The sequence below is a fragment of the Poromitra crassiceps genome (assembly GCF_964638095.1).
Source record: "Poromitra crassiceps genome assembly, chromosome: 25".
Lineage (NCBI taxonomy): Eukaryota > Metazoa > Chordata > Actinopteri > Beryciformes > Melamphaidae > Poromitra > Poromitra crassiceps.
The window spans coordinates 2,479,772-2,492,334 of record NC_139649.1 but is presented as its reverse complement, the minus strand read 5'-3'; the positions used below and the strand labels follow the sequence as shown (position 1 = coordinate 2,492,334).

Genomic DNA, 12,563 nt, shown 5'->3' with positions numbered 1-12,563 from the left:
ATGTTGTCCTGTGTTTCAGCTGTAGTTGGTGGTATGATAATGTTGTCCTGTGTCTCAGCTGTAGTTGGTGGTATGATAATGTTGTCCTGTGTCTCAGCTGTAGTTGGTGGTATGATAATGTTGTCCTGTGTCTCAGCTGTAGTTGGTGGTATGATAATGTTGTCCTGTGTCTCAGCTGTAGTTGGTGGTATGATAATGTTGTCCTGTGTCTCAGCTGTAGTTGGTGGTATGATAATGTTGTCCTGTGTTTCAGCTGTAGTTGGTGGTATGATAATGTTGTCCTGTGTCTCAGCTGTAGTTGGTGGTATGATAATGTTGTCCTGTGTCTCAGCTGTAGTTGGTGCTATGATAATGTTGTCCTGTGTCTCAGCTGTAGTTGGTGGTATGATAATGTTGTCCTGTGTTTCAGCTGTAGTTGGTGGTATGATAATGTTGTCCTGTGTCTCAGCTGTAGTTGGTGGTATGATAATGTTGTCCTGTGTTTCAGCTGTAGTTGGTGGTATGATAATGTTGTCCTGTGTCTCAGCTGTAGTTGGTGGTATGATAATGTTGTCCTGTGTCTCAGCTGTAGATGGTGGTATGATAATGTTGTCCTGTGTTTCAGCTGTAGTTGGTGGTATGATAATGTTGTCCTGTGTTTCAGCTGTAGTTGGTGCTATGATAATGTTGTCCTGTGTCTCAGCTGTAGTTGGTGCTATGATAATGTTGTCCTGTGTCTCAGCAGTAGATGGTGTTATGATAACGTCCTGTGTCTCAGCTGTAGTTGGTGCTATGATATTGTTGTCCTGTGTCTCAGCTGTAGTTGGTGCTATGATAATGTTGTCCTGTGTCTCAGCTGTAGTTGGTGCTATGATAATGTTGTCCTGTGTCTCAGCAGTAGATGGTGGTATGATAATGTTGTCCTGTGTCTCAGCTGTAGTTGGTGGTATGATAATGTTGTCCTGTGTCTCAGCTGTAGTTGGTGGTATGATAATGTCCTGTGTCTCAGCTGTAGTTGGTGGTATGATAATGTCCTGTGTCTCAGCTGTAGTTGGTGGTATGATAATGTTGTCCTGTGTCTCAGCTGTAGTTGGTGGTATGATAATGTTGTCCTGTGTCTCAGCTGTAGTTGGTGGTATGATAATGTCCTGTGTCTCAGCTGTACTTGGTGGTATGATAATGTTGTCCTGTGTTTCAGCTGTAGTTGGTGGTATGATAATGTTGTCCTGTGTCTCAGCTGTAGTTGGTGGTATGATAATGTTGTCCTGTGTCTCAGCTGTAGTTGGTGGTATGATAATGTTGTCCTGTGTTTCAGCTGTAGTTGGTGGTATGATAATGTCCTGTGTCTCAGCTGTAGTTGGTGGTATGATAATGTTGTCCTGTGTCTCAGCTGTAGTTGGTGGTATGATAATGTTGTCCTGTGTCTCAGCTGTAGTTGGTGGTATGATAATGTTGTCCTGTGTCTCAGCTGTAGTTGGTGGTATGATAATGTTGTCCTGTGTCTCAGCTGTAGTTGGTGGTATGATAATGTCCTGTGTCTCAGCTGTACTTGGTGGTATGATAATGTTGTCCTGTGTTTCAGCTGTAGTTGGTGGTATGATAATGTTGTCCTGTGTCTCAGCTGTAGTTGGTGCTATGATAATGTTGTCCTGTGTCTCAGCTGTAGTTGGTGGTATGATAATGTTGTCCTGTGTCTCAGCTGTAGTTGGTGGTATGATAATGTTGTCCTGTGTTTCAGCTGTAGTTGGTGGTATGATAATGTTGTCCTGTGTCTCAGCTGTAGTTGGTGGTATGATAATGTTGTCCTGTGTCTCAGCTGTAGTTGGTGGTATGATAACATTACTTTGTGTTGTTCAGGTGAGCAGCTGCTGCTGGCTGGTGAGGTCTTCTGTCTGCGTCCTCTGCAGCTGTTCTCTGTGTCACAGCAGCTCCGCCTGGCCACACCCACCTGCTGCTCCGGACACGCCCACACTGACCTGGGCCACATCCTGGACTTCACCTGCCGCCTCAAATACCTCAAGGTCAGAGTTCACCTGCTGCCTCAAATACCTCAAGGTCAGAGTTCACCTGCTGCCTCAAATACCTCAAGGTCAGAGTTCACCTGCTGCCTCACATACCTCAAGGTCAGACTTCACCTGCTGCCTCAAATACCTCAAGGTCAGAGTTCACCTGCCGCCTCAAATACCTCAAGGTCAGAGTTCACCTGCCGCCTCAAATACCTCAAGGTCAGACTTCACCTGCCGCCTCAAATACCTCAAGGTCAGAGTTCACCTGCCGCCTCAAATACCTCAAGGTCAGAGTTCACCTGCTGCCTCACATACCTCAAGGTCAGAGTTCACCTGCTGCCTCACATACCTCAAGGTCAGAGTTCACCTGCCGCCTCAAATACCTCAAGGTCAGAGTTCACCTGCCTCAAATACCTCAAGGTCAGAGTTCACCTGCCTCAAATACCTCAAGGTCAGATTTCACCTGCCTCAAATACCTCAAGGTCAGACCTCACCTGCCCCTCAAATACCTCAAGGTCAGACTTCACCTGCCTTTAATACCTCAAGGTCAGACTTCACCTGCCCCTCAAATACCTCAAGGTCAGATTTCACCTGCCTTTAATACCTCAAGGTCAGACTTCACCTGCCCCTCAAATACCTCAAGGTCAGATTTCACCTGCCTTTAATACCTCAAGGTCAGACTTCACCTGCCTTTAATACCTCAAGGTCAGACTTCACCTGCCTTTAATACCTCAAGGTCAGACTTCACCTGACCCTCAAATACCTCAAGGTCAGGAGCACGAGTATGATGATGACGAGTGCCTTCGTCATCATCAGCCATGCCAATGAGATCACTGAATATGAGTGGAATGAGAAAACTCTACAAATCATTCAATGAGCTCAGGAAGAGGTAAGAATCAAATGCTCAAAATGTCAAGTTCTAAATGTTCTGTGCCTACAGCAGTGGTTCTCAAACTTTTTGTTTGTCAGATCTCAGGAACCAGAGGTCCAGTAGGAACCAGTAACATCCAGGAGACCAGCCTCCCCTTCGACCTGTCTGTCTTCAAGTCACTGTTACAAATAGAGGTGCCTGTCTGTCTGTCTGTCTGTCTCTCTACCTGTCTGTCTGTCTGTCTGTCTATAGCCGCAGTCAGACATGAACTCTGGACATTCACTGGAGCTGTCTTTCATACAAGAAGCAATGTTTTTTGCCATTTGTTTTCACACATGAGGAAGTCCTCCATGTGGGGAGGGGGGGGCATCAGGGGGGGTCGCAGTGTTTATTCGAGACAGATATTTAATTACGTTTTTCAATGTAGACTACAACAAGCGTTTCCATTAGAAAAAAACGGCGCTGGTCAATGTGACGGCATGATTTCAGCTTTCCCGGACAATTGGAATGAATTTCCCGTCAAATATTAGATCTGTGTTTATTGAGCTTAAAAACAATTGATAGCAGGCTATAGCCTATAATCTCGATATTGCTGTAAATTCCCTGCACCAACCATGAATGACCCGAAATGCAAGCTTCGGGGTTAATTAATTTATCCGTGCCACGCAGGCGACAAATTAGAAAAACGAAATGTCTGAATAAATAAATATGTCTGCTTGTCCTCAAAATACTAAGTAGTATTCCTCTCTCTCTCTACCTCTCTCTCTCTGTCTGAACCTCTCTCTCTCTCTCTCTCTCTGTCTGAACCTCTCTCTCTCTTGTTGTATATGAACAGATCAGTGAGTGCACTTCTCAGCAGATCCAGGGTCTGCCGTCTCTGAGATCCAGCCTGGCCACTCTCAGCCTCCACCACTCTACTGACACCATGATGGTACACTGTAGCATACGTATATCACTTTTATAGTATGCTTACACTGTTTTTTATAGTATTATATAACTTCTATAGTATGCTTACACTGTTGTTTATAGTATTATATCACTTCTATAGCAGGGCTATTCAACTAAATTGTTCAGGGGGGTCACATTGTCAGAAACCTAAGGGGCCGGGGGCCGGACCGTTCCCCAAGCTGGTCGACACGCCAGCCGACCAGCTGGCGACCGCTGGAGTTCACGGTTGCCTTGGCGTTGGCCAATCTCGCCTTCGTCTGTGTACAACCTTAAATTGTATGACTTTATGCTTTAAACAAATTATAGTATATATCTAAGTTTGGTGGGACTCCGGCCTCTTGTGTTGTTGTGTTTGTAAGGTTTGATATCGGTATGGATTTATCGATACCGATACCAATGTTTGGGGGGTGTGTGTCTGTATTTGTGTGGGGTGTGTGTGTCTGTGTCTGTGTGGGGGGTGTGTGTGTGTGTGTGTGTGTGTGTGTGTGTGTGTGTGTGTGTGGGGGGTGGGGTCGGGTCGTCTGGGGCCTCCGTGACCCAAATCGTGACTTACAGACAGAGACCTCCCACCCGTCCACCTAGGCAATTTTATTATAGGGTACTAGAAATGGCTAACTTCTAGCGTGCCTGGCGTGCTGCTGGCTAAACATAACTCATGTGTTTGTGTGCTGTGTGCAGTCCATCCTGGTCCCAGAGGCTGCTGAGTTCTCTGAGTGGGAGGCTGAGGGGGCGGAGCCTGGCTGTCCCGTCACGGCGGTCATCCCCCTGTGGAGGAACCTGACCACGCTCGACCTGAGCCACAACCAGATCAGCTCCATCGACCGCTCCGTGGTGAGACCAGTGTTCTCCAAAGCACAAGTCCTCAAATGTCTGGTTTTGTCCACAACCCAAAGATATTCAGTTTACTGTCATAGAGGAGAAAGGAACCCAGAAAATATTCACATTTAAGAAGCTGGAATCAGAGAATTTTGACTTTTTAGCTTTGGTGGTTATAGCCCCTAGCATGCTGAAATTGAGCATGGAGGTCAAGTGTGTGTATACAGGTGTGTGTTTGTGTTCATGTCATTTAGCTAAAAGGGGGAGTGGGGGGATTTCCAAATTCAGGGTGTCAGAGGCAGAGTAGTGTGGGCTGCCCCTGCCGTCCTCCATTTCGGAAACGTATTATGTGGTTGCAGCTATTGCGAATTTGCGCTTGTTTAATCAAACGATTAATCAATTATCGAAATATTCGGCCATTAATTTAATAGCTGACAACTAATCGATTCATTGTTGCGGCTCTAGTAATCATGCAAACTGCATCAATCAATCAATCAAGACTTTATTTCAAACTCAAGATCCATAAAACACACAGATCACGTACACGTATTAAAATAGAACATGGCCTCCATGTATCAGTTTACCTGACGTCGGTTTCTCTCTCTCTCTCTCTCTCTCTCTCTCTCTCTCTCTCTTTCTGTCTGCTGCAGAAAGTGATTCGTCAGGTGGAGTTTCTGGACCTGAGCCACAACCAACTGTCGTCTGTAGAGAACCTGCAGGTGCGTCCCACTGGAAGCGCTCTGCTGCCTGAGGAAATCCAGAGAGTAACTTCTTGTCTTGGTTCTTCTCACAGCAGGACCTGTAGTCCTGATCTGTTTGTCTGTGTGTTCCTCTGCAGCACCTGTACAACCTGGTCCATGTGGATCTGTCTCATAACAGCCTGCGGCTCCTGGAGGCCGCTCACACACGGCTGGGAAACATCAAGACCCTCAGCCTGGCCGGAAACCAGCTGCAGCGGCTCGCAGGCCTTGCCAAGCTCTACTCTCTGCTCAACCTGGACCTCAGCTCCAACCAGCTGGACCAGGTAACCACAGCCCACAGTAGAGGTCTTCACGGGTCCAAAATGACAGACCCGGGGAACCTAATGGACCCGGGAAATTTGTGCCCGAACCCGGACCGGACCCGTCTATTATTAGAAAGCTGAGATTCTCGGGTATTACACATAATGATAAACAGACACCCAGGACCTGTGGAACCGACCATCCCGACCCAGACACACGGGGCCATAATAAAATGTGGACCCGGCCCCTCGGATCCGAGTAGATCCGTGAAGACCTCTAGCCCACAGGGCTAGAGGGGGACACTAAAAATGCATAGTGCAGGAACAGGCCTTTGGAGGGCGGTGTGGGAATGACAGAGCTGTCATTCTCCCTATTAGAAGTCACTGTACCATCAAAATGATTAAAAAGCGGTTATATAAAGGTAAAAGAGTTACATAATTGGACTTTAAGTTGTGATATATCTGTGTGTTTTTTTGTCTCGTGAGAGACAGAGATGTAGCCGCACACACTATAGTCAAGTTCCAATATTTATTGAGGACACAGAGAAAAGAAAACCAACGTTTCGGCAGCAAGCTGCCTTCTTCAGGGTTGCTGCCGAAACGTTGGTTTTCTTTTCTCTGTGTCCTCAATAAATATTGGCACTTGACTATAGTGTGTGCGGCTACATCTCTGTCTCTCACGAGACAAAAAAACCTCAGTTTGTTCTCCCGTGGACCAGCACCGCTACAAGGACTTGGTGTGCGTAGCACCCTTCTGCACAATATCTGTGTGTTTGTCATGTGACCTCTGCATGTTTCACATGTGCTTGTGTGTCTCCAGTTGGAGGAGATCAGGAACATCGGCTCTCTGCCCTGCCTGGAGAAGCTCAGTCTGTCCAACAACCCCATGTGCATCATCCCAGACTACAGAACCAAAGTCCTGGCCCAGTTCTGGGACCGGGCAGCAGAGGTACGCAGTGTGCAACATCACAGTCACCACATTACATACAGTCAAACTACGCTTAAATACAAGTCGGTAAGATAAACACAAGTGAATTAATTAAAGGCAGAGTTACAGAGGAATAAAACAAATACAATATATATACTTACATACTACAATAGAATAGGTGAAAACAATGCTATCAATGTATTTCTGTAAAAAATTTGATAATTTTATTTGATAATTTTTTTAACTCACAGAGTGAGTCACGATACGATACTATCACAATACGTTGCCCACAATAACGATGGTATCACGATATAGCGATCCTGCAATACTCGATACATTGTAAGACAATTGATCTACGACATATCACAATATCTATCTCTGACAGTGTAGGACTTTAAAAAATGTTTTGGGGGCAACTTTTGCCCCCACTGTCTAAAAACTTGGGGCATTTACAAAATTTTAAAATTGCAATTAGTGGAAAAAAAGCAGGAATTATGTATTTATTCACTGCATTGTGGTGTCAGGTTCGCAGTTGTTTGATTGATATGAGTTGTTCGTCTTCTTCACCGCAAGTTAGTTAACTTCCGTTCACTTTCCCTTCATTCATTTGATAAGTGCCACCATGAGGCGTGATGAGGTAGTGACTCTGGTAAGTCCAAATTGAAACGGGCTTAATGCGGGGAATCCGTTTGGAGCGCCTGCATGTTTTAATAAAAATGTGATGCCAGCGTATCGATAAGATATCGCAAGAGGAAGTATGACAATATATTCCAGTGTCGATATTTTGTCCCACCCCTAATAAATAGCGTTTTTCTATGTGTATCACTGTTCATTTTTCTGCCCTGCATGTTGGTGTATATTGTCGCATTTTCTTTATTGCGATCAATTAAATATTCAATATATCGTCCCGTTCCTAATCACCAGGTCTACCAAAGGCTTCCTACACGGGTCATTTCCCCCTGAACAGGGCAGACGTGGATCAGCATCCCATAATATTCCCAGCTCATTTGCATGTTAAAGGATTATGGTCATGATTCCCTCTGTGGCAGGTGTGCCTGGACGGCAGAGCCACCACAGAGAAGGAGCTGGACACGGTGGAGGTGCTGAAAGCCATTCAGAAAGCCAAAGAAGTCAAAGACAGGATGAGCAGCGGCGAGAAGAAGGTACACACTGCCCCCCGTGGTACTGTAGAGCAGTGATACCATATGCACTTTTATTATTATGCACTGCTTTGAATGTATTATTATTAGATAGGCAACCATATGCACTTTGTACAGTTTTCAGATCGACTCCTACAAGTATTGTATTTATTTGACCTCTTTCTTACTAGTTTCTTACTAGGTTCTGGTGGTGCTGAAGCAAAGCAGACAGACTCATTCACACTCCTTCTCAGCGCGTACGGACCTACTGACAGCCAGAGCTTTTACTATTTTACCCGCATTTTGATTTTACCGATTGCAGTTGTTTGAACAGGCTTTTAGTCTGTTTTAACTTTTATCACACTACTGCCCATATCGCGGACGTTGTATGCTCTGTGTACTGTTTTGTTCGGCGGCTGCCAGCGTAGCTAGGCTTGCCTGTAGCTGGCGGCTAAGCTGCTCGGCTGTGGTCTCTGTTTTTATGCTGTTTTGAACAAAACCAGGATTACAGTTTGAGAGGAGATTACTCACCTTGTGCTGGTTGTTACTGGATTTCTCTCTCCTCCCCTGATTCACATCTGATCCGTTGCGAGATTGCATAGGATCCGCTGCTAGTATTCAACTGCTAACCGGGCTAGCGTATCCAGGCTAAAAACATTAGCACTCCGTGCTGAGGACTATTGGAACCAACCCGGTCGTGGTGTAAATCCACCGAAGGACCGGGTGGACCGGACAGCAATGGAATCCGCGACTGAGATATCCAGCATTAAGTCCGAGCTTTCATCCATCATAAACCTAATCAATGACCTCCTTCAGCGACAAACTGTCCTCCAGGAGCGCCTAGGTGTCCTGGAGCCCCTCCTCGAGCCAGTCTTGGGTCACGGGAATGCTTTCTCGTGGGCTGAAGTAGTAAGAAGAAAGACCAAGAAGAGAAGGGTTTCCCTCCCTCTCTTTGCTCCAAACTCAGATGATGATAACAATGATGACGATGATGATGTTGAAGATGATGGTGCCTTGCCACTCGCAAACTACTTTGCACCGCTATCGTTAGCCACTGAGCTAACGCTAGCTGAGAACGCAGCCCCCTCTACACAACATCCATCTACACGTAAATCCAAAATTGCTCCACGGGGCAAGAAACGCCCGGCTTCTAGGTCTAACTCTCCGACCAACTTCCTCGTATCTCCGGTGGTCAAACGACCGCGGTTGCAAGCCAATCAATCTGCCCACGATGCCTCCACTGCTGCCTCCGCTGCCCATCACGAGAAACCTGCATCTGGCGGAGCGGACCCACCTGTGGTCAGCTGTGTGAGTGGTGACGTCACGGCAAATAGCACCCCCCATTTCGGCCCAGCTAATCTCTCCGTCTACAGTGGTGGCTGTGTAAATGGAGAGCCTGAGGTTCTCCTTGTTGGTGACTCCATAATTAGATTTGTTGAAATCCCAAATGGAATCACATACTGTCTATCTGGTGCAAAAATCCTGGGCATAGTTGAACTCGTCCCCGTCCTCATTGATCGCCACCCGACTGCTCTCACCATCATTGTGCATGTGGGCACAAACGACACCAGGCTCAAACAGTCGATTAGAAAGTTAGTTGATACTTTTAACCTTTCCCGTGCTTTAACAGGGCCTACTCATATTAAGGGTCATACTCTTGATTTGGTTTTACACTGTGGCATCGTGATCAGTGATGTTTTATGCCAAGAAAGTGTGGTATCTGATCACAAGTGCCTTGTTTTTAATACTTCGGTCCATAAGGAAATCAACCATTCAGTCCTGTCCTATTCCCGTGTTTTTAACTCCACTTCAGCTGCTAGATTCTGTGACGCCTTCGCCTCTTCTGACATAAATTTGGACTCTGTGCTCAGTATTAATGACGCAACTACTATTTTTAACTCTTTATGTGCTAATATCTTGGATACAATGGCTCCCCTGAGACTTAAGCCTGGATTATGCTTGACGCTTTGGCCGGCCGCACGGAAATGAGAGACACGGAATCCGACGAGGAAACGTGTGGAGCTTGTATACTCTGTGTGGGTTTCTGCAGGCGGAATTGAGCGCGAGTCTTGAAAACTCCACTTTGTCCGCCCGTCCGCGTCCGCGTAGTTACAAATTTCGGCGTGCGCACGGCCGCTCGAAAACCGTCCGCACGGAGCCTTGCGGAGGGGCGTGTCTGCTGATTTGACGTCACTTTTCCGCGCGGACACTCGCGTTCCTCGCTGATGCGGAAAGCATAATGAGACCTTAAGAAGACAAAAAACCTCTCCTCAGCCCTGGCTTAATAATGACATAAGATCCCTAAAACAGTTATGTCGCAGGGCTGAACGAATCTGGAGGGGTTCGTGTCAACCTACGGACCTGCAGAATCTGAGGGATTTAATGAAGAGTTTTAACAGAGATGTGAAATTGGCAAGAGATAAATATTACAGTGACCTCATTAACAAACATAGATCCAACCCCAGAACCTTTTTTAATGTTGTAAGTCACACCTCAAATCCTCCCCCCGCTGTCATTGAGCCCTCAACTGTCAAATGTGATAACTTCAAATCCTTTTTCTCTGATAAAATTAAGACCATCAGAGATCACATTTCTGCTACTGTCCAGACTGTCACTGAACCCTCTCCTCCTAGCACGACCCATACCTTAACCTCCTTTGACCTGTTAACGGCTGAAAAGTTGACCGAGACCATTACCAGCATGAAGAACTCCAGCTGCTCCCTCGACATCATCCCTACTCATTTCCTCAAAGAAATACTTCCAACAATCAGTCCATTTCTGGTAGATTTATTAAATTCTTCACTTTCCTCTGGCCTTGTTCCTGACTATTTCAAAAAGGCAGTAGTACAACCTCTCCTTAAAAAACCCACTCTAGATCCAAATATCCTTAATAATTTCCGGCCAATTTCAAAACTCCCATTCCTCGCAAAGGTTTTAGAAAAAATTGTAGCTAAACAGATCATCTCTTTTATGAATGGTAATGACTGCTTTGAGAAATTTCAATCAGGTTTTAGGGCAGGCCATAGTACAGAAACTGCACTCCTTCGGGTTTTAAACGATCTTCTTTTAGCAGCTGACCGTGGTCAACACTCTGTACTACTCCTGTTGGACCTGTCTGCTGCTTTTGACACAGTTGATCATAGTATTTTAATTGAACGTCTTAAAAATTGGGTGGGCATTTCAGGTTTGGTTTTAGATTGGTTTTATTCTTATCTGTCTGCGAGGTCATTCTGTGTGGAAATTGGCAACTTTCATTCATCTCCAACAATGTTAAAATATGGTGTGCCTCAAGGATCCATCCTTGGGCCTTTACTATTCGCTGTCTATATGCTTCCACTAGGTCACATCATTAAAAAATATAATATCAGCTACCATTTCTATGCCGATGACACACAGCTTTATATCTCCTTTGACACTAATGATGTAAATCAACTAAATAACCTCCATATGTGCATTACAGATATCAACAACTGGATGGCATCAAATTTTCTACAGTTAAATACAAGTAAAACCGAGATCATCATCATAGCTCCAGACTCATCGCAGAATCACATTTCCTCCCATCTTGGCCCCTTCTCATCTAACATTACTAACTCCTGTAGAAATCTCGGTATCATATTCGACAACCATCTCAATTTCGATCAGCACATAAACTCCGTTGTCAAATCATGTTTTTTCCAATTAAGAAAAATTTCAAAAATAAGGTCATTCTTATCCACTAAAAATCTGGAAACTGTCATTCATGCTTTTATTTCATCCCGGTTAGACTACTGCAACTCACTTTTCTCCTGTCTCACACAACAAAACATCAATAAACTTCAGTTAATTCAAAATGCCGCAGCTAGACTCATATCCAGTTCCAACAGGAGAGAACATATCACACCGGTCTTAAAATCTTATTGATCTTATTGTGATTTTATTGTTCTATTCCTCCTAGTTTTTTAATATTACACGTTTACATGGTATATTTAATGTCTACCTAGTGTCTTTAATTGTATGCAATTTTTATGTACTGTCTGCCTTCTGCCTTTTTTAATCTGTATGTAAAGTGCTTTGTAACTTGTTTTGAAAAGCAAAGTAAGTTGAGTATCACTGCTACTATAACATGCACTGTGTTGTTACTTTATTACTATATACTATAACGTGTACTGTCGCTGTCCTACGTATAGTGTTTAATGTCTGTTTTTTGATATTGTGTCAATGTTCTATGTACATAGGTCTACAGATGGAAATTGGCTTCTTGCTAAATCTGGTGCAGCCATCTCTTTGTTTACTGCAAATGATTCATGTCTGTTCACACTGTCCTTTATAAACAAAACAAAACAGAAGAGAAGAGTTTGAAGGATCAGATGTTCGTGATGATAAGACGTTTCTAGAACTCCTCGACCGATGAGACGCCTGGTGGATCTAAAAAACAAGCCTGTTTTTCTTAGTTCCTGAAAAGTTTGACGTTTTGGAGATACCAGGTTTTCACCTGAAAGCAGCAAATATTACATTATAATGTTAAAGAACTCAAGCTTACTCAATGATCATGAAAGTAATATCTCTATATCAAATATTGAGCTCTATAAACCTTGCTTCATAATTAATTAACCCTGATCAACAACAACAACTCAAACCTGCTTTAGTCGATTTATAATCCTGCCCTGATTTTAATTTAGGCCAAGCAGAGATCACCACGCAGCAATATCCACCATCTGTGTGTGACACCTGCACCGTCTGCATGCATTTCATGTTGGCCTGGTGGATCTTCAGGCCATGTGGGTTCTTACACACATTCTGTAATCATCATCGTAATTCCATTGCCATGTGTCTACTTTGGTCCGTCCTTCCGATTGTGTTTACATTTCCTCTTTACACTTCCTGTCTCTCAAGC

At 44.6% G+C, this 12,563-nt stretch overlaps 1 protein-coding gene across 1 annotated transcript in view; it reads left to right on the top strand.

The window, feature by feature from the left end:
• Nucleotides 1–12,563, top strand: part of nisch (nischarin) — a gene marked incomplete at its 5' end in the record, with an annotated part of 49,424 nt that overhangs the window by 16,367 nt on the left and 20,494 nt on the right. Inside the window, 8 exons of the mRNA XM_083660984.1 lie at nucleotides 1,837–2,000; nucleotides 2,955–3,050; nucleotides 3,692–3,787; nucleotides 4,483–4,635; nucleotides 5,271–5,339; nucleotides 5,459–5,644; nucleotides 6,441–6,569; nucleotides 7,598–7,711. Of these exons, the coding sequence (XP_083517110.1) occupies nucleotides 1,837–2,000; nucleotides 2,955–3,050; nucleotides 3,692–3,787; nucleotides 4,483–4,635; nucleotides 5,271–5,339; nucleotides 5,459–5,644; nucleotides 6,441–6,569; nucleotides 7,598–7,711 (1,007 nt within the window). The remainder of the gene's footprint in view (nucleotides 1–1,836; nucleotides 2,001–2,954; nucleotides 3,051–3,691; nucleotides 3,788–4,482; nucleotides 4,636–5,270; nucleotides 5,340–5,458; nucleotides 5,645–6,440; nucleotides 6,570–7,597; nucleotides 7,712–12,563) is intronic.